Source organism: Nomascus leucogenys, chromosome 1a, assembly GCF_006542625.1.
Source record: "Nomascus leucogenys isolate Asia chromosome 1a, Asia_NLE_v1, whole genome shotgun sequence".
Classification (NCBI taxonomy): Eukaryota; Metazoa; Chordata; class Mammalia; order Primates; family Hylobatidae; genus Nomascus; species Nomascus leucogenys.
The window spans coordinates 58,654,377-58,677,552 of NC_044381.1; the positions used below are offsets into that span (position 1 = coordinate 58,654,377).

The 23,176-nt window shown below is 41.7% G+C and overlaps 1 protein-coding gene across 1 annotated transcript in view; it reads right to left on the reverse strand.

Moving 5' to 3' along the window:
- Positions 1-23,176, reverse strand: part of OSTF1 (osteoclast stimulating factor 1) — a 61,698-nt gene that overhangs the window by 27,409 nt on the left and 11,113 nt on the right. The window contains exon 2 of the mRNA XM_003267427.2: positions 4,677-4,723. Coding sequence (XP_003267475.1) covers positions 4,677-4,723 — 47 coding nt within the window. The remainder of the gene's footprint in view (positions 1-4,676; positions 4,724-23,176) is intronic.

Here is a 23,176-nt window from a genome sequence, read left to right on the forward strand (position 1 = left end):
GCAACCTTTACATGACAGAGCAAGGTCCTGCTGGTTTCCCTTTGGAAATCAATGCGCCTCCTAACACAGGAAATTCTGTTCTCTCCTCATCAGTCTGTCTTGACACTCATCAATTCAGTCCAGCCAGGTCTGTGGTTGACACTTTATTAAAAGGAGCTGGGTGAGAAAAAAGAACCAAACGGGGCTGGGTGGTGCCAAGACACCCTTGCCTTTAAGCAAGACAGATGAGAAATGGGTTGGCAGGAAGAACCAGGAGCTACCTAGCGTTCTTCCTGTTCAATGGATCCCCAAGACTGGGGTTGGGCATTGCTGTCCTCATCTCCTGAGGGGGAACAGGAGCTTAAAACTGGACCCAGGCCTGCCTGGGGGGCTGCACATACCAGCAATGTCCCTCAGAGCCCACCTCAGCCTTTCAATATTGCCTGGTCCCAGTGACTTCGAGGAGGCCAGGTCAGCTTGGGATATGCTGTGGTGTATCTATCCCTCCAGAGAATATGGCTGCTGGTCAACAGGGGAGAGAGAAAGACCAAAGAGCTTCCAACAGAAATTCTCGTTCAGAAAAAGAAGGTAAGACTAACCTAGTTCTGGAATGAGATTCAAAATTTAACAATGGGTATGGCATGGCACTTAACCAGTCAGGAAGGCCTGTAGGAGCTAGAGGCTACCTGCTGTGCCAGATGCTACCCCCTTCATACCTGGATTGAACTGAGCTGAACAGGGGAGAAATATGGAGGCAACAGGGCTTGAAGTGATCATTACTGATAGTAGCCTACAAATCCTTGGGACTAAAAATATTAAAAATACAACATTTTAAATATAGAATATTTTGTAAAGCCTAATGAATTAAATGTATATTCTCCTGTATATTCAATAATAACTAAGATCTTTTTAAAGCAGTGGAGAAACTCCATCTTTGAGTAGAATTGGAAATAAATCAATACACAACCCATCAAAAATATCTGTTAAATGTCTATTAATATAGCAACCACTATTCCTTCGATAATAATAATTACTCCTTAATAGTAATAGCAGCTTTATGCAATTAATCTCATTTAATTCTCACTAAAACCTGGTGGGACTATTATTATCCTCACTTTACAGATGAGAACACTGTGACAGAGAGGTTTGGTAATTTCCTCAAGGTCACACAGCTGCTCAAGAGGTGGAGCTGGTCCTGAACCCTTAGTGCAGGCTCTGAACCAGGTGCTACTCTGCTTCCTCAGATGCTGTGCCTGGGAGCAGGACTGAAATACCAAGTGTGGAAGTTCAGAGGTGGGAGAGGCAGTCCACCTCCAGCTGGAGTGGTCAGAAAAGTCTTTACAGAAGAGGAAGTATGTAATGTGATCTTGGAAGGGACAGGGCCATGGGTCTAGAAAGGGTTGAGAGATAGGTTCTACTGTGAGTCATATCTAGATGGGATAGTTCAAGAACAGGAAGGAGCAGAGCACAGCAGGGCTGGAATAGGGGCTGGACTATAGAGGATGACATCTTTAGTCAAATAAAAGGTTGAAGCAGGAGGTGGAAGCAAAGGCACCTTTGAGGAATGCCAATCTAGTTCAGATGACAGATGGAATAGAGGAGCTAAGTCTGTAGGTGGGAAGTGAGGAAAGGCATAACCAGGACATGAGGAAGCAAAGGGGAGGGAGGAGGTGAGAAAGGACAACGAAGCATACGAAGAAAGGAGATAGAGTCAGGAGTCACCTCAAGTCTCAAAACAAAGTAAATGCAGGTCCCATTCTAGATTCGAGGAGGCAGCAGAGAACGGTCTATTCATTGAGGGGCCCAGGCTGGCACCTGACCACCTCTCACCTCCCTCACTCCTATCCCTCTCAGGGTCATGGAACCAACCAGGACACAACTGATAAGGACAAGCAGAGGCATAAAATGACAGCACTCCCTGTGAGCAGGGCTTAAAGACAACAGCCCTGGGCCTCACGCTTCCCTGTTATGGGCTCTTTGTGCCCTGTCCCTACCTCAAATTCTTACATTAGAGTCCAAACCCCCAGTACAGACGCCCCTGACATGTGATGATCCAACTTAACAATTTGTCAGCTTTACCATGGGCTTATCGGGGTATTAAATGCATTTTTGACTTATGGATTTTTTTTGTCTTACAATTAGTTTATTGGGTTCATCGTAAGTTGAAGAGCATCCGCACTTCCATATATGACTGTATTTGGAGATAAGGACTTTAGAGTTAATTAAGTTAAAATGAGGTATTTAGGGTGAGCCCTAATCCAATGACTCATATCTTCTTTTTTTATTTTCTTTTTTTATTGAGACGGAGTCTCACTCTGTCGCCAGGCTGGAGTGCAGTGGCGCAATCTCGGCTCACTGCAATCTCTGCCTCCTGGGTTCAAGCGATTCTCCTGCCTCAGCCTCCCGAGTAGCTGGGATTACAGGTACACACCACCACACCCAGCTAATTTTTGTATTTTTAGTAGAGATGGGGTTTCACCATGTTGGCCAGGATGGCCTCGATCTTCTGACCTTGTGATCCACCCGCCTCAGCCTCCCAAAGTGCTGGGATTACAGGCATGAGCCACCGTACCCAGTGACTCACATCTTTATAAGAAGAGGAGATGAAAACACTGACATTCAGAGGAAAGACCATAAGAGAGAAGTCCGACATCTACAAGCCAAGGAGCAAGGCCTCAGAAGAAACCAATCCTTTGGACACCTTGATCTCAGTCTTCTAGCTCCCGGAATTGTGAGAAAATAAATTTCTTTTGGTTAAGCCACCCAGTCTGTAGAACTTTGTTATGGCAGGCTCAGTAAACTAACTCTACCCATTCCCAATCCCTCACCAACACAGGAGAGTTGTCAGTGGAATCTCTTGGTGAGAAGAATAAAAACCCCACCTTTCTTGTTCCAGAAACATTTCATGGACAAAGCCTTGGGAGAACTGTCTGAATATGCACACCCTCATGTTAGTCTATTAGTGGCTACCATTTTTTGGTGCTCACCATGTGGTAGGCCTTCAATATTCACCCCACTCCATACTCACGGCATGGTTCCACTGCAGAGTGGTATCGCCACTTTCACATGAGGAATCAATGGCAGTGAGGTAAGAAAATTCACACAGTAAGTAAAAGACAGATTTGGGATTTGAAGGCAGGCCCTGGCCTGATGGCAGTGAATTGATGCTCAGTGTCACTTGTTCTGTGTGACCTTCTGAGTTGCCTCTAGCTTTGGGGACAGCAGGGTCTAGGGCAAACCCAGGTGAGGCCAGCAGCAAGCTGACTGCCCACAGAGAGAAACCTCTGGTCCCTAGCATATATGAGAGAAAAGTCAATGATAGCAGGTTTCCCCTTGATATGGTTTTGCTGTGTCCCCACCCAAATCTCACCTTGAATTGTAGGTCCCATAATCCCCATGTGTTGTGGGAGGGACCTGGTGGGAGATAATTGAATCATGGGATCAGTTTCCCCCATATCGTTCTCGTGGTAGTGAATAAGTCTCACAAGATGTGTTGATTTTATAAGGGGTTTCCCCTTTCACTTGGTTCTCATTCTCTCTTGTCTGCTGCCATGTAAGACATGCCTTTCACCTTCCGCCATGCCTGTGAGTCCAATAATCCTCTTTTTCTCTATAAATTATCCAGTCTCGGGTATGTCTTTATCAGCAGAGTGAAAACGGACTCATACACCCCTTCTCCCCAAGAAACCTTCTTGGTTTCTTTCCTTTCCCTCCTAACTGTCTCAACTCCCTGCTTCACCAACTAGTCACTCCTGTATCAAAACCATCTACTCACCTCCAATTTTACCCAGAGCAAAATCCAAATAAGATCCACAGGCCCTAAATGCTCTGCCCTTCCAGTCCACCCCAACTCTCGGAAGTAGTCTCCCACCACCCACTCCCATGTTTGCAACTTTCCAAGCCGTGCTGTCTTCCCTGCTTTTTCTATTCTAGCATCCAGCAAGGATGCTGCTTGCACTTGTTGCTCCCTCACTTCCTTCAGGTCTCTCCCCGGATGCCACCTTTATAGAAAGGCCATCTCTGAACGTGCTATTGAAGACAGCACTCTTTTCTCCATTAACCTCTTTGCCCCTCACCCTCCTTATTTTTCTCCAGAGTACTTAGCCCCTGACAGTCACATTCATTTGTCTACTCTCTGTCTCTCTCCACTGGATGCAAGCTCTAGGAGACCATCCTTTCTGTTGTCCCTGCACTAGTCCCAAGGCCTGGACCAGTGTCTGGCATATAATAGGCGATTAATAAACCACAGATAAATGGATGGATACCAGCAACTATAACAATGGAAAATGCACACTGCAGAGAGATAAAAAATTGTTCTGGAAGGTTAGCAGTAGGTACCATTATGAGCTATTCTGAGGTAGAGGGTCAAGAGGAGAATGAAGGAAGGTTAGTATGAGATTCAGAAGGATAACTAAGACAGGGTCGCTGTGCTTTATGTGCAAGTCACTTGTCAATTTGAAAGCAGGTGGTGTCACCATGTAGGGAGAAGCTTTACAAGATAGACATGACCTCAAGATGCAGAAGACATGCAAATCAGCCTGAGACTTAACTTGCACAGCTCTGGACCCAACATCCATTCCTGAGAATTGCCTAGGTCTATCAAAGAAAAGGCAGACCATTCACACCAGAGGAAATGTCTAAATAAAATCATCTTAGGTTTTTCTGTCAATTTTAAAAGTTAAAAACTGAACACTTACAGTTCTGGGTTCAAACGTATACAGGGCTCTGAAGACTTTAACTTGCCCTAAAAAAGGAAGAAAAAACAACAACTGAATTTTTCATTCCTGAGTTTGCTCTTAATAGCATTATCCATCATATCCTTCAGAATTCCCTAATTCAAAACCCATGTGATCAAGTAGAACAGAGGATACTAGAGGCTGAAAAGGGTAGAGAGAAAGGAAGGACAGGGAGAGATTTCCTAAAGGATACAAAATCACACCTAGATAGGAGAAGTAAGTTCCAGTGTTCTATACCACCGTAAGATGGCCATAGCTAACAATTATTATATAGTTCAAACGGCTAGCAGGAAGATAGTAAATTTCCCAATACAAAGAATGATAAATGTTTAAGATGATGAAATGCTAATTACCCTGATCTGATCACTATACATTATACGTATCAAAACATCACTATGTAGCCCATGAATATGTACAATTATCTGTCAATTATAAAATAAATTTTAAAAGCATATCATTATATATCAATGTGACTACATAGAAAAATTATATAAGTAGCAGCAGCAACTACTGTCATTATAAAAACACTGACTGAAATATCTCTATCCAAGAAAAAAAAAGCCTGTGGGAGAATTGTATTTCAGAATTGAGTGCCTTTTCTACATAGGAGATATTTTTAAATATTTAAGTGAATGTAAGAACAGACACACACCTCTGAAAGATGACTTTGCTTCCTTCTAACAGCAAGGAGCTACATAATTATTTGTGCTTAGGTTCTGTCCTATACAGAGTCCTTCCAATCCTGAGATCTAAGTTTAAAAATATAAACATGACCATCTTAACATAAACAAATCCTTAATGTGATAATCTACACTGGTTTAATATTCTTAAATCAGTGGGTTAGAATTCTATATATTCCAAAAGAAAAGAAAATACCACAGAGAAAAAAAAAAAAAGGACCCACTGGAAAAACCTATGATTCCATTAAGTCCCAAAACAGAGAAGGGGCAACGAGGCCACATGCCTGAGAGTTGTCCTCCTTCCTGCCAAACAATACTTCCTCCTTTCTCTCTTCATAGACTGCATTTCCATAACACTCAGGACTATAATCACTGATTTGCTACCTGTCTCATTTGAGGGCAGGAACTCTAACTTGGTCAATTTCCCAGCACCTAACTGGCACATAGTAGAACTTAATAAATGTTTGCTAAATGAGTATAATCATCCCTCAGTATCCAAGGGCACCGGTTCTAGAACCACGATGGATACCAAAATCCATGGATATTCAAGACCTTTATATAAAATGGCATAGTATTTGCACATATATACATCCTCCCATATACTTGAAATCATCTTTAGATTACTTATTACACCTAATGCAATGTACATACTATGTAAATAGTTGTTATACTGTAATTTTTATTTGTATTATTGTATTATTATTATTATTATTATTATTATTTGAAACAGATTCTCACTCTTTCGCCCAGGCTGGAATGCAGTGGCACAATCTCAGCTCACTGGAACCTCCACCTCCCAGGTTCAAGAGATTCTCCTGCCTCAGCCTCCCGAGTGACTGGGACTACGGGCACCTGCCACCATACCCAGCTAATTTTTATATTTTTAGTAGAGATGGGGTTTCACCATGTTGGCCAGGCTGGTCTCGAACTCCTGACTTCAAGCGATCTGCCTGCCTCAGACTCCCAAAGTGCTGGGATTACAGGCATGAGCCACCATGCCTGAACTGTATTGTTATTTTTTAGTATTTTTCCTGAACATATTTGATTCACAGTTGGTTGAATCTGTAGATGTGGAACCAGTGGATACAGAAGGCCAGCTGTACATAAGTAAATTAACAAACTCAAACAGTATAGGAAAAAAGCCTATAGATAGAAAAAAAAAAAAAAAACCGGGGGGATCCTCTTTTAATAAAATAAAGAGATTTAGAACAGATATCAAAATAGAAGGACTATCTATTTGATAGCTATTTAAAAGCTTTGGGAGGCCAAGACAAGTGGATCACTTGAGGTCAGGAGTTCAAGACCAGTCTGGCCAACATGGTGAAACCTCATCTCTACTAAACATAAAAATTAGCCGGGCGTGGTGGTGTGCACCTGTAGTCCTAGCTACTCAGGAGGCTGAGGCAGGAGAATAGCCTGAACCCAGGAGTTGGAGGTTGCAGTGAGCCGAGATCACGCCACTACACTCCAGCCTGGGCAACAGAGCAAGACTCTGTCTCAAAATAATATAATAATAATAAATAAAAGCTCAGTTGCAGCACTAGAAGAACATTTACAGATGGTTATCTAGGACAAGAAAATCATGCAGAACAGTGGCCTCCAAGGTGGGATACAGGAAGACTACTTCAGAAATTATTTACATTTTTATCTTTCTTATTCTTTTCTATTCATATTTGAACATGTTTTATGATATAACAGCATAGAATAATATACATACAACTTATAAATCCACATGTGTTTATATAGACTGAGTACTCAAAAACCTTTTGTGGATCAACTGTAAGCATTATGAAGGCACGTATTTTTGCTGTTTTATGAATGAGACATCCGAGTGCCTACCACAGTGGCTGGCACATATGAGGCACTCAATAATTAATTATTTACGGAATGAATGAAGCATGAAGAAAGGAATAGATGGAAGCATGAATTTTAAAAAGTCTGAGGCCAGGCATGGTGGCTCATGCCTGTAATCCCAGCACTTTGGGAGGCCAAGGCAGGTGGACTGCTTGAGGCCAGAAGTTCGAGACCAGCCTGGCCAACATGGCAAAACCCCATCTCTACTAAAAATACAAAAATTAGCCAGGTTTGGTGGTGCACACCTGTAGTCCCAGCTACTCAACAGGTGGGAGTCATGAGAATCGCCTGAACCTGGGAGGTGGAGGTTGCAGTGAGCTGAGATTGCACCAATGCACTCCAGCCTGGGTGACAGAGAGAGACCCTATCTCAAAAAAAAAAAAAAAAATTAATATTAAATAAAAATTTAAAAGTCTGAAATCAGTAGTTTACAACAGTACTGTCTGACATAACTTCACACAATAATAGAAAAGTTCTGTATCTGTGCTAGTCACATGTAGCCTCTGGGCACGAGAAAAATGGTTCATGTGACTGATAAATTGATTTTTAATATTATTTTAGTTAATTTCCCTCATGTTGCAGGTTTAGAACATCAGAAAATGGATTGACTTGATGTCCATTAAAAGGGGATTATGTAAATACACTCTGATTTGTCCACAAGACACAGTCATTTTAAAAAGAATGATACACATTATTCACAATAGCCAAGATAGGAAATCAACCCAAGTGTCCATCAATGGCAGAATGAATTTTTAAAATGTGATACACACACACACACACACACACACACAACAGACTACTATTCAGTCTTAAAACAGAAAGAAATCCTGTCATTTGTGACAACATTGATGAACCTGAAGAACATTATGTTTTGTGAACTAGCCAGGCATGGAGAGACAAAAACTGCATGATTTCACTCATATATGTGGGATCTAAAAATGTTGAACTCATAGAAACAGACAGTAATATGGTGGTTGCCAGAGGCTGGCGGGTAGGGAGACTTGGGGGGATGCTGGTTAAAGAACACAAATTTCTGTTAGACAGCAGAAACAAGTTCAAGAGATCTATTGTACATCATGGTGACTACAGTTAATAACAATGTATTACGTACTTGAAAATGCTGAGAGTAGATTTGAAGTGTTCTCACCACAAAAATATAATGTAAGGTAACACATGTTAATTAGCTTGATTTAGTCATTCCACAATGTATGCATATCAAAACATCATATTGTACACCATAAATGTATACAATTTTTACTTGTCAATTAACAAAAAGGGTTGCCTAGCCTGGACAACATAGCAAAACCCCATCTCTACAAGAAATACAAAAATTAGCCGGGCATGGTGACATGCACTTGTAGTACCAGTTACTGGGGAGGCTGAGGTGGGAGGATGGCTTGAACCCAGAAGGCGGAGGTTGCAGTGAGCCAAGATTGCACCACTGCACTCCAGCTTGGGCGTGCAAGACTCTGTATCAAAAAAAAAAAAAAAGAGACAGAAAAGAAAAAAAGAATGCTGCAGACAGAACCACAGACACTGACATAGAAAATAATCTACACACAAAAAAAACAGGTTTAGAACAGTAGGCAAGTACCATCCTGTTTATGTCAACAAAACACACACAGCCATTGAATGAGAGCACCAATTGTGGGGGCATCATATTCTACTTGACATTTATTGTTTACATTCATTATGCCAAGTGTGTATTACCTTTTCAATCAATGAAAACAGTAACAGTGTGATTTGGGATTGGGAGGAGGAATCATGCTCCTTCTAAACATCTTAATATAGAAGAGTAGCTCAGATCCCTGTTACAAGAAAACACTCTTTTCACCATCAGAATTCCAGGGCCACATCTCTCCTGATCTACTAGGAGGAGCTTAATAGGCACACACAAAAGTAGGAACTTTTTTGGGTCTGGAGTTTGTTTTTCACTCATATAGACTGAACAAAGGAAACACCAAGCGGAAGGAGGAGCTGCCAGGAGAAATACAGTATTTTCTGCTGACTAGATTGTCTCTCTGAGAGCAGAGATTAGTTATCTTGATTACTTCGAACTTTCCAAAGAGAAGTTATACAAGGAAGCAGTCCACTTGTGACCAAAATCAATAACGACAGAACTTTCTTGTTCTTTTGAGGGAAGACAGCAATGAGATGTGTTATGGTTAATTTTGGAAACCAGATCCCATGCGAACTAAAGGGGTTTAGGTGAAATTCAACAAAAATTACAGAACCTGAAAACAAATATGTGGAGTGTGACTAAACCACTGATTTTTGTAATTGTATCTTTCATGATCATCTTACTTAAAATGTTCACAACTGAAAGTGGGAGATTTATTTGCATTTTGATTTATACTAAACAGTGAACAGCAGGCAACTCCTTAGGCTATTATGCAAATTTCTATCTGTTGTAGAAAACACTTTTACATACACAACTTTATTTATTGCTTAATGTTGGGACATTAGCCTCTTGTCCCTTTTCATCCATACATTATAAAAGTTCTGGGATTAATTTATTCCGTCCTCAAAATTGAGTCAAGTGGAAATGAAAGAAGGCAACAGAAATAGCCTCAGAATATGAAAAAAAATGCATAAAGAAGAAACACAGATGACTTTTATGATTACTGTTTAACAACCCTGGATATTATTCTTCTCAAGAAACAATAATAATACTGAATTCATTGATCATTTTACGTCATATTTATTTCAATTTTGAGCAATGTTCTATAGGACAATACGTTTACAGAATATCGAGGGGAAGAAATTAGAGTACTCTGTGTTTCTGTATTATCTTCCCTGCAAACATCTTTAAAAAAAAAAGGCAGTAGGCTGGGCGCGGTGGCTCATCCCTGTAATCCCAGCCAGGCCGAGGTGGGCAGATCACAAGGTCAGGAGTTCGAGACCAGCCTGGCTAACATGGTGAAACCCCGTCTCTACTAAAGATACAAAAAATTAGCTGGGCATGGTGGCATGCGTCTGTAATCCCAGCTACTCAGGAGGCTGAGGCAGGAGAATCGCTTAAACCCGGGAGGCGGAGGTTGTATTAAGCCGAGATCGCACCATTTTACTCCAACCTGGGCAACAGGGAGAAACTCTACCTCAAAAAAAAAAAAAAAAGCAGTAAACATCTTAATAAATCACCAACAGGAAGCAGAGATCAATTCCAAATTTACTGGTTCTTGTATATGCATGGAGGCTAAGTTAGATACTTTCCTCAGGCTCCCTCAAGCTTGACCATTTTCTCATCAAAGTCTAGTGACATATAACAAAGAGGAAAAGTGGAGCTCAGAAGACGATATAAATAACCTGAAATTACCCTGGAATTCAACTGAATTAAGGTTAAAAAGAGGCCCAATCTTTTGTCTGAGGCTTTAGGTGAACCTTGCATGAACGATTATGTATTAGCACTAAGGATCTATGCAGGGCTGGTCTCTTCATGTAAGCAAGATCAGCAAACTCCCATTACAGCAGCAGCAGTGGTGCACCTGCTGGCTCACTTCACTGGCTCCTCACCTTGCCAGTCCCACCCTTCTCTGTTCTGTCCAACCCCACCCAGTCCCTGAAGAGAAGGGTGAGTCCACTAGTCATCAGCCAAACACTGTATTTGACCCTAGGCTTCCATAAACGAATCCCTGTCCATAGTGGTAGAGGCATGGCAAAGGCAGAGAGAAGGGTTCTGCAACAGGACATTCTACAGGCAAAGGGTAACTAGGTGAAACTTCTGCTCTAAGTTATGCAAACAGAGTATGTGTCAGCTCATTTTTGAGGCCCTGAGACAGCACTTAGAAGGGGTTGGGGCTTACAAATTTGAGGAAATAATTTCTAACCTATTTTATTCCCTGTTGGTGAAGAACTGGAGAAGCCTCTGAAGAAAGCCACTCAGATATCATTAAAAAGGGATTGGGGCCCGGCACAGTGGTTCACACCCGTAATCCCAGCACTTTGGGAGGCCAAAGTGGAGGACTGCTTGAGCCCAAGAGTTCAAGACCAGCATAGGCAACACAATGAGACCCCAGCTCTACAAAAAAATTTAAAAATTAGCCAGGTGTGGTGGCGGTTGGTACACACCCACAGTCCCAGCTATTCAGGAGGCTAAAGTGGGAGGACTACTTGAGCCCAGGAGGTCAAGGCTGCGGTGAGCAATGATTGCACCACTGCACTCCAGCCTGGATGACAGAGTGAAACCTTGTCTGAAAAAAAAAAAAGAAACTGTTCACTATAAGAGACAGACATACGATAAACAGCAAGAGGAATGACTATTTAAAGTATCAGCCCCTGGCCATCTGTAATAGATAGACTATTTCACTTATGTCTTTTTAAGAATGTTAAGAAGCATGAGACACTTAGATGGGCTTCACTTACAATGGCTATGATAACTACTACATACTCACTCTGATGGCTAAAGTGAAAAATACTGACAATGGGATAAATCAACTGTGGTGTATTCAGACAATGGGAAATTATTCAGCACTAAAGAGAAATGAGCTATCAAGCCATGAAAAGACATGGAGGAAACTAAAATGCATATTACTAAGTGAAAAGTCAACATGAAAAGGCTATGTACTATATGATTCCAACTATATGACATTCTGGAAAAGGCAAAACTATGGAAACAGTAAAAAGATCAGTGGTTGCCAAGGGTTGGGGGAGGTACAGTTGAAAAGGCAGCATACAGTGGATGTTTAGGGCAGTGAAACTACTCTGTATGATACTCTGATGGTTTATTAGAGCATCACTGCCATTATGCATTTGTCCAAACCCATGGAAACCACATCAACAAGAGCAAACTCTAACGTAAACTATGGATTCTGGATGATGATGATGCATTGATGCATCAATGAAGATTCATCAATTCTAACAAATGTCTTTTTAAGAATGCTATATCTGGTGGGGGATGTTGATAATGGAGGGGCTACACATGTGTGGCAGCAGGGGTATAAGAGAAATCTCTGTACCTTCCACTCAATTTTGCTGTAAAACTAAAAGTGCTCTAAAAAAAACAGTCCATTAATTTAAAAACAATACCAGCATTGCTAAGCATTATAGAACAAATAGAATTCTCAGATACTGCTAGTGGGAGCGTAAACTAGTACAGCCACTATACAAAATTGTTTGGTGGTAGCATTAATTCATTTTTACTAGTCTTAACATGCCTTGAGACCTTAAGTTGCATTTTTGGGAGTGGAACACAACTAGAAATTCCTTCCGGTTATCTTCTGTAGGACAAAAATATTGCATACAAAAATAACCCCTCTTCACTGTTTCACTAATCCCAGAAAACAGTGAGTCACCTCAACACTTTTAAACTGAAGGTCATGACCTATTAGTAGATTGAGAAACTAACTTAGTTGACTTTAAGAAAATTAAATGGGTCAGAAAGACCAGTGTACACTATACATAATAGAAGAAAGTATGGTTTTGTGAAATTTTGTTTTATTGGGAATGGATAGGTAGATGGATATTTAATTAATAAATTTACCAAATACACATTTTTTGGCCTAATGCCAAATGACCAAATGCTAAAATTAATATTTGCCAAAGCCAAATGTGGCTTTAACAGAATGAACTACTGGGATACAAGAATAAACCTGAAACCTGGCCAGGCATGGTGGCTCATGCCTGTAATCCCAGCACTTTGGGAGGTGGAAGAAGGCAGACCACTTGAGATCAGGAGTTGGAGAACAGCTGGCCAACACGGTGAAATCCCATCTCTACTAAAAATACAAAAACTAGCCGGGCGTGGTGGCAGGCACCTGTAATCCCAGCTACTTGGGAGGCTGAGGCAGGAGAATCTCTTGAACCCAGGAGGTGGAGGCTGCAGTGAGCCAAGACTGCGCTCTAGCCTGGGCAAGAGAGTGAGACTCCACCCCCCCCCAAAAAAAAAAAAAAAGAATAAACCTGAAATTTTATCGGAAAAAATAATTAAAATTACACTCATTACTAAAATTCCGGTAGGCTCACTTTAAAAGTTTGATATAAAAGGGCAGAAACAGTAATTCCTTGGTACTGTTAACTGCAGCCTGATGGGACTTTCGTAAAACTAAACAAATCCTCTCTCTATAATGAGGTCTGTAGAAAAAGCAAGATGTTTTTGCGCTAGCTCTGCCAGAGTCACTACTGCCGGAAGTGATGCTGCCAGCACATTAGTAAGCTATCCTTCCTCCCTGATAGGAACCAACTGAGGTCAAGACTTAACCTCTTCATCTCCTGGGCCTGAAGATTTGCTGAATGATGATGATATAATGTCACTGAAAGTAATCCCACAAAGAATACAATGGATTCCCCAAAATTACTAGCATTCATACTCTCTCAACGTTAATTCTCAATCTATGCCTGTAATTTTTACTCTTTATATAATAATTTTCATACTTAAAATTCAGACTCATTATCATCATTAACTATTACAATAATTTACTCCTCCAACAATGAATAATCATTTATACATTCAACTAACTTAAAGAATTTCAATATATCAGCCAGGTGCGGTGGCTCATGCCTGTAATCCCAGCACTTTGGGGGGCCGAGGCAGGTGTATCACGAGGTCAGGAGATCAAGACCATCCTGGCTAACACGGCGAAACCCCGTCTCTACTAAGAAATACAAAAAAATTAGCCGGGTGTCGTGGCGGGCTCCTGTAGTCCCAGCTACTCAGGAGGCTGACGCAGGAGAATGGCGTGAGCCCAAGAGGCGGAGCTTGCAGTGAGCCGAGATCGCGCCACTGCACTCCAGCCTGGGCGACAGAGCGAGACTCTGTCTCAAAAAAAAAAAAAAAAAAAAACAAAAAGAATTTCAATATATTAATACTGAAAATTTTCTTGGGGAAAAATGGAAGAAAATGATTTCAGTCCTGGGAATTTAAAAAAAAAAAAAAGTTACCCTGGTCATGCCACCTCCACAAAAGGCAAATCAGACCAATACATAAAGCACATATTGTAAATAAGTTACATTTAGAGAACTTAGTTGTTTTCAAAGCAAATTTTTTCTTTTCTTTTTCATTTTTTTTTTTTTTTTTTTTTTCGAGAGACAGTGTCTCGCTCTGTCACCCAGGTTGGAGTGCAGTGGTGCAATCATAGCTCACTGCAGCTTCGACCTCTTAAGCTCAAGAGATCCTCCTGTCTCAGCCTCCTAAGTAGCTGGGATTACAGGTATGCACCACCACACCCAGCTAATTTTTTGTAGAGACAGGAGTCATGTTGCCCAGGCTGATCTCAAACTCGTGGCTTCAAGTAATCCTCGCACCTTGGCCTCCCGAAGTGTAGGGATTACAGGTATGAGCCACCAGGCCCAAACTTCAAAGTGAATATTAAGGTAACGGTAAATCCATATGTCATGCCTTGTTTGCATTACTGATGCTGCTAAACTGATTAGGCATGAGTGTTACCGATGCAATCTATAATCCTTGCTCAAGCAGAAGTCTTGGTGTGCCAAATAAAGTAGGTATTCCACCATTTGGCCGGTTATCCAAAGCTTAATGGTAGATTTTGGAAGAAATTTCAGTCTAAAGCGAACTTCCGTGTTCCCCTCTGGTCACGTGTGTGTGTATTTTTATGTTCTGGGTTACATATCTTACTGAAGTTCAAGGTCAAAAAATGTTTGGGAGCCATTGCTCCGGACAAGGAATTGTTACAGGACTCTATAAAGAATATTTTCCTACTTTGTGGATTTCAGCAAGTATATAAAAAACAATATTCTCCCATTTCCCCCAAAAGCAGATAATTACAAGCAATCTTAGAGCTCTCAAAATGAAAGAAGATAATTATTTGATCAAGACAGAATCATGAAAAATAATACTTTACTATATACATGTATCTTTCTCACATCTGTCTAAGAACATGCAGGGAGCGTTAATCTTCTTAATTTATACCCTGTGGGTATGAAAAAATAGTGTCATCATCTCTGGCTACTCTCGGGATAAGAAAAAGTATTAATTATTTCTATGAGGCATATTTGAATTATTCTATTAAATATGCATGATGAAACAGGATGTTTTCTCTTGAAAAACAAAACAGGAGGAGTCCGTGGGATGGTATCCAAGAGTTAAGGCCATCATTTTTTATTCTTGGGGTGATAGAAAACAGCTGTACTCTGTTGGGCCAACACAGGCCCCCCCTCAACCTCTGGCTTTGTGGATTCCAACAACCATAAATGAGGTGATTAGCTCAGAACAGGCCTCCTGGCCCAGATCTCTATTGGCATCATTCCACAAAAGCCCACTGCTTTTTTCTTTCTTTTTCTTTTTCTTTTTTTCAAGACGGAGTCTTGCTCTGTGGCCAGGCTGGAGTGCAGTAGCGTAATCTGGGCTCACTGCAACCTCCGCCTCCCAGGTTCAAGTGATTCTCCTACCTCAGCCTCCCAAGTAGCTGGGATTACAGGCGCCCACCACCACACCCAGCTAATTTTTGTATTTTTAGTAGAGACGGGGTTTCACCATGTTGGCCAGGATGGTCTCGATCTCTTGACCTTGTGATCCGCCCACCCCGGCCTCCCAAAGTGCTAGGATTACAGGCATGAGCCACTGCCCCCAGCACCCACTGCTTTTTATTTCTTTTCCTTTTTTTCTTTTTTTTTTTTTTTTTTTGAGATGGAATTTCACACTTGTTGCCCAAGCTGGAGTGCAATGGCACGATCTTGGCTCACTGCAACCTCCACCTTCCAGGTTCAAGCAATCCTCCTGCCTCAGCCTCCTGAGTAGCTGGGATTACAGGCGCCCGCCACCATGCCCAGCTAATTTATGTATTTTTAGTAGAGATGGAGTTTCACCATGTTGGCCAGGCTGATCTTGAACTGCTGACTTCAGGTGATCTGCCTGCCTCAGCCTCTCAAAGTGCTGGGATTACAGGCATGAGCCACTGAGCCCAGCCTAAAAGCCCACTGCTCTTGAAAATAAAAAGAGAGGCTATAATCCTTGGAAAGAAAGTCATACTGTGAGCATAACGATGTCCAATAGTTTCCAATGTAATAAATAAGTTTCTTCCTGCCTACTTATACTCTTGGATTAATTAAATCAAGTTCAATTAATTCTGTTTGCACATATACCTTTAAAGAAAAAACTAATAGCAACAACTCTGAACATGACATTTCCATCCCTCCTCTCTCTAACACCACCTCTTCCCACCATTTCCCCTATCCAATCCGCAAAAGAAATAGAAAAAACCTAAAGAATTTGAAACATGTCTTGATTTCAGCTGCAGGAATAGCGGACTCTTTAAAAACAGTAGCCTGTGTGTTTTCTGACAAGAGGGTTCTGTTTATTAACAGTGTGCCTTTCTAATCCATTTTTTCTTTGCTTATACTTTTCAGTGCCTTTCAGCAAACTTGGTTTAGTTTTACATCTTGAGGGACCATACCTACTGGTTAATTTTATTTAGCCTCCACCATATAACATAAAAATCCCAGAGAGCGGGGTTTGAAATTTCAACTGACAAGCTCTTTGCCAACTGTCTTCACTGGGTAAAAAATAGAGAAAGAAAGCAATGGTTCCTAAAAGCCCTTCATCTCAGGACAAACTGCTTCCAATGTCAGTTTGAAGAGACCTTGGGAAAAATGGAAGAAAATGATCTCTGTCCTTGGAATTAAAAAAAAAAAAAGTCACCCTGGTCATGCCACCTCCGCAAAAGGCAAGATCAGTCCAAAGGCTCGTCCACGAAAGCAATGCTTGTTTTTGTATGACCTTTAAGCTAAGAATGGTTTTACATGTTTAAACAGATGAGAGAAAAATGAAAAATAGTATTTCAAGACACATGAAAATGATCTGAAATTCAAATGCAGTGTCCATGAATAAAGATTTATTGGAGCACAGCATTCATTTGTTTTTTGTCTGTGGCTGCTTTCACATTATACCATGGCAGAGTTGAGTAGCTGCAAAAGAGCGACATGTGGCCTACGAAGCCTAAAATATTTACTATTCGGCTCTTCATAGATGATGTTTTTAGACTTCTACCTTGTAGTCCTCTTTTTCTGCAAGTAACAAGTCAGACAAACAGAGCACTGGGCCACAGCACGAAGATCTGCAGCTCCTAATCTGCTTCTCCCCAACCCCAAAACCAATCTGGGTCACGACTTCCTCCCATATGAAATGACTGGTTGGACAAATGATTACATATATGCAAGATTAAAGACAGAAAATTCCCTAACATCAAAATCTTTAATCCAAAACTAAATTATCCTTCTAAACTCACATTTCTGGGACACTTACCATGGGCCAGACACCATGTAAAGTACTAACTCACAGCAATTTATTTAATCCTCAAAACAATCTTGTGATGTAAATGTTTTATTAACCCTATTTTATAGCTGGGGAAACTGAGGTTAGAGAGGGTAAGTAACTAGTCCAGGTCCACACAATTAGGGAGTGGCAGCAAAGAGCCTTAAACTCAGGCCCCTCTGTCTCCAGAACCCATGCTCTGAATACCGGGCTTTTAATTCTGGCACCCAGGAACTGAATGACACTAAACAAATACCATGTGTGAAATACTGAGTGCAGTTCCTGATGTGTTGTATGTGCCCATAAATGTTAGCTACTATTAATTACTTTACCTTTTTACATTATTCTGGGACTTACTCCTGTGTTTCTCTTTATTGGCAAGACAGCATTATTGAAATCCTCACCCTGTATATTAGAAAATTTATCACATATGATATCCCAGCAAGAGATATTCTAATGCTTTTTTTGTTTGTTTTTACTTTTAGGGACAGGGTCTCACTTTGTCACCCAGGCTGGAGTGTAGTGGCTCTATCATAGCTCTCTATAATCTCAAACTCCTGGGCTCAAGTGATCCTCCTGTCTCAGCTTCCCAAAGTGCTGGGATTACAGCCACCATGCCCGGCTAGCTTTTTAAAAATTTTTTTGTATAGACGTGGTCTTGCTGTTACCCAGGCTGGTCTTGAACTCCTAGCTTCAAGCAATCCTCTTGCCTTGTCCTTCCAAAGCACTGGGATTACAGGTGTGAGCCATTGCACCTGGCCATAATGCTTTTTTTGTTTGAGACAGGGTCTCACTCAAGTCGCCCTGGCTGGAGTGCAATGCCACAATCATAGCTCACTGCAGCCTTGACTTCCCAGGCTCGGGCAATCGTCCCACCTCAGTCTCCCAAGCAGCTGAGACTACAAGCTTGTGCCACCACACTGGGGCTGGGCTACTTTTTTTTGGTTTTTTTTGGATTTTCAGTAGAGACGGGATTTCACCATGTTGCAACAGGCTGCCCTTGAACTCCTGAGTTCAAGCGATCTACCCGCCTCGGCCTCCCAAAGTGTGGGATTACAGGCATGAGCCACAACGCCCAGCCCATAATGCTTGTTTTAAGCAAACAAAGCTCACACCTGTAATCTCAGCATTTTGGGAGGCTGAGGCAGGAAGATTGCTTGAGCCCAAGAATTTGAGACCACCCTGGGCAACACAGCAAGACCTTGTCTACAAATAATTTTTAAAAATTAGCTGGGTGTGGTGGTGTACATCTGTGGGTCCCAGCCACTTGGGAGGCTGATGTGACAGAATCTCTTGAACCCAGACAGTGGAAGCTGCAGTGAGTCAAGATTGTGCTACTGCACTACAGCCTGGCACTCCGGCACTCCAGCACTCTAGCAAGAGAGGGAATTACCATAATTAAACATAAGAGTTTATTGTGTCCCTTAAAATTTAGTTTTTGGGGTATATACCTATCTTTTGTTGTTATGTAAAAAAGGCTGGTGGTAATATTATATATGCAATCAGCTATGTAAAACAAAAATCTGCATAGAAGAAAAACTGGAAAGAAACAACATCAAAATGCTAACTTATCTCTGAGTGATAGAACTATGAGTCATATTCGTTTTCTTATTTTCTAAATTGTCTACAATGAATAGGTATCCCATATACAATCAGGAAAATATGTTCTCTTTTAATGCCCTTTTGAAGAATAACTTACAAGGTACCTGCATTTTATTTTATATATTTATTATTTATTTGGTGACAGGGTCTTACTCTGTTGCCCAGGCTATAGTACAGTGACGCAGTCATAGCTTGCTGTAATCTTGAACTCCTAAACCTCCTGGGTAGCTGGGACCACAGGCACGTGCCACCACACCCAGCTAATTTTTCTTTCTATTTTTTGTAGGGATAGAGTATCATTATGTTGCATGGGCTGGTCTTAAACACCTGGCCTGAAGCAATCAGCCCACCAGGGCCTCTCAAAGTGCTGGGATTATAAGCATGAGCTTTAATCTGGCCTACTTGTGTTTGATTTATCAGCAATGTATTTACTAATATGAGTCCTCCTTTATCTGCTTTCTCTTCCTGACTTCACCATGAAAAAAAAATTGCCATGTGTAGTACACCCACAAAACTGAGAACATAGGGACACTTAAATTAACACAGTGAGAAGGCTTTCATGATCAGTGCAGGCTATTGTGGGAGGTGACATCTACTTTAATTTTGGAGATAAAAGTAGTTATCCATTGTGATGCCACAGGGGTAGAAAAAATTTTAAAAAACAAACAATTAAAAAAAAATTTTTTTTTTATTTTAAAAAACAAACACCGGGCGTGGTGGCTCATGCCTGTAATCCCAGCACTTTGGGAGGCCGAGGCGGGTGGATCACGAGGTCAGGAGATCGAGACCATCCTGACTAACACGGTAAAACCCCGTCTCAACTAAAAATACAAAAAATTAGCCGGGCGTGGTGGCGGGCGCCTGTAGTCCCAGCTACTCGGGAGGCTGAGGCAGGGGAATGGTGTGAACCCGGGAGGCGGAGCTTGCAGTGAGCCGAGATAGTGCCACTGCAGTCTGGCCTGGGCAAAAGAGCGAGACTCCGTCTCAAAAAAAAAAAAAAAAAACAGTAGTTACCCACGCAAAAGGGGGCAGGGTCAGGCAGCCCCAGAATAAAGAGCAGGGTCTGGGGTTCAGGAAGCGGGGGTCTAAGAATGTCCAGTCAATCAACATGCCTGAAGCCTGGGGTAAAAGATGGCGAGAGATTAAACTGGGGCATGAGCGGATGCTAGAGGTTTTCAAACTTTTTTGAGATCCATAGCAAGAAATATATTTCATATCAGGATATGCACACTCATAAAACGTAAAAAAGGTCCTATAAAAATTTCTTATCCTTACTTTGAGTGATTCACTCTGATATTTTTTGTTTGTATTCTATTTTCTTTTCTTCAAGACGCTAGTCATGACTAATTATACTGACTTTACTAATTCACCACTCACAGTGTGAAAAACACCAGGCCAGAGCATTTCACATATCAATGTGTGCATCCACTGTTTAGAGATGAAATTATAAAAATGTTCTCACTGGCTGGGTGTGGTGGCTCACACTTGTAATCCCAGCACTTTGGGAGGCCAAGGTGGGAGGATCACTTGAGGCCAGGAGTTCAGAATCAGCCTGGGCAACAGAGCAAGACCCCATCTCTACAAAAAACAAAAATAAATAAAAAATTAGCTGGGACAGTAACGCGCACCTACAGTAATGTGCGCCACGGGAAGCTGAGGCAGGAGGACAGCTTGAGCCCAGGAGGCTCCACTGAGCTATAATTGTGCCACTGCCCTTCCAGCCTAGGTGACAGGGCAAGAAGCCGTCTCTAAAGAAAATAATAATTTTAAAAATTTTTAAAATGGCCTTAGTCTTGGCCCTCTATAAAGACACATGCTAGCAAGACAACATGATAATATAAATGTGCCCTTTATTTACAGCGCAACCTCTTTCAAACCTGATATACAGACCAGGATATACACAGCATCTAAGAATACAAAATGGGAATCACTAGGGACAAAACTGAACTTAAGCTAAGAGCTCAATCAAAGCTGACCCAACAGATACACAGGGGCCAAGTTTGTAGCTGAGGGTATTTTACTATTTCTAGCTAATATTAGAACTCTGGTAAAATAATACAAACTTTGGACACAGAAGAAAGATTATAAAACACAAGAAGAAAAAGTAAAGTGCAAAGGATTATCAATATCTTTGAAAACGGAGCCCCTCTTTGTTCAGAAAACAGAAGGATTCAAATGTTCTTATGTAGCACATACAAGAGCCTCCACAAAAGTCCGTATCTCAAATTCTAACAGACCCAAAAAGAGGAAAACGAATTCAGAAAGGTCATCTATGAGAAACTAACAAGCTGTCCAAAGCATCTGTTTCTTCCAAGATCATCTACTCACTAAGACAACAGCCTTTAAACTGAAAATTGTTTCCCTAATTGCATCCTCTGTCAAGTCACAGCAGTGCTCCTTCAAAAGGTTGGTGTTGTGTTCCTAAGATCCACATTCCTATCATAAAAGTGGCTTGCCTGGTGACCTGGAAATGTCTGACCTGATGCCCTGACCTACCACTCCACTCCAGGGCTCCTCCTAGACAGACCTGGTGGTGAGCCCTTTCTCCAGCTTGGCCCAGTCGTGAGAGTCGAGATTGTTTATGGGAAGGAGGGGCTAGGCAGAAGTCAGGAGGATCTGGAAAGACCGAAGGAGTCCAAGTGACTGCCAGCTCAAATTAGGGGTGGAGGAAGGGAAGCACAAGAGAATGGAGTCCTTTAGGATTTCCCCAGAGAACAGGAAGGCCAGGAAGTGAAAAGCTGTGGTTTCTGGGGCTGTAATTAAAATACGGTAGGTAAATTACAGGACCATTCTTGCCGAAATTCCCCTTTCTCCTGGAAGGTGGGGGAGAGTTGTGACAATACTTCTATGGTCATATTCTTACCTTCAGCCACACCAAGGCCCTGGGGTCACACCTACTCCTGAGGCTGCAGCTGCTCAGAGTTTTTTTTTGTTTTTTTTTTTTTGTTTTTTTTTTTTTTTTTTTGAGAGGAGTCTCGCTCTGTTGCCCAAGCTGGAGTAGAGTGGCCTGATATCAGCTCACTGCCACCTCCGCCTCCCAGGTTCAAGAGATTCTCCTCCCTTAGCCTCTCGAGTAGCTGGGATTACAGACATGCGCCACCACGGCCCGGCTAATTTTTGTATTTTTAGTAGAGACAGGGTTTCGCCATGTTGGCCAGGCTGGTCTCAAACTCCTGACCTCAAGTGATCCATCTGCTTCGGCCTCCCAAACTGTTGGGATTACAGGGGTGAGCCACTGCACCTGGCCTCAGAGACTTTTTTTTAAAAAAACTCTTTTTCACTGATAGATGCCCAGAAGATCATTTTATCTTTTTATGAACATGGGCACATGGACAAGGAGGCAGGAAATGGAGACCATGGAATTTTTTCTTAAACTTCTAGGAATGCCCTGGTTCCCTCCCAAGCCCTTGAGCCTGCAGAACTATTTACTGTTTAAGATGTGGATGGCGTGGCAGTGAGAATAACCTCTGCTCACAGAGACAGAAGAAGGAAAAATCAGTGCTCTCTGGGGCAGTGGCTTCCCACCAATATGCAGTGGTCATTTAAATTGTAGGCTTTCAGAATAATCACTAGGAATTTGCTCTCCTTCTATACCCACTGTCTACATGCAGAAGTAACCCGCTATCTCTTGCTATCTGTCCTAACAAATTGTAGTTCTTTACCTCTGGTTTTAAGATACTTAGTGGAAAACTAACACTTGAGCACTACAATAATTTTCAACTATGAATAGAATGATTTTTGTTTGAATTCTAAAGCCATAGCAACAAAATTTATTCCCATAAGTATAATTCTATGTCCTTAAAATTGCCATTTTGGCCAGATGTAGTGGGTCATGCCAGTAATCCCAACACTTTTTTTTTTTTTTTTTTAAATAGAGTCTCACACTACTGCCCAGGCTGGAGTGCAATGACACTATCTCAACTCACTGCAACCTCCACCTCCCGGGTTCAAGCGATTCGCCTGCCTCAGCCACCCGAGTAGCTGGGATTACAGGTGCTCATCACCACACCCGGCTAATTATTTGTATTTTTAGTAGAGACGGGGTTTCACTATGTTGGCCAGACTGGTCTCGAACTCCTGACCTAAGGTGATCCACCTGCCTCAATCTCCCAAAGTGCTGG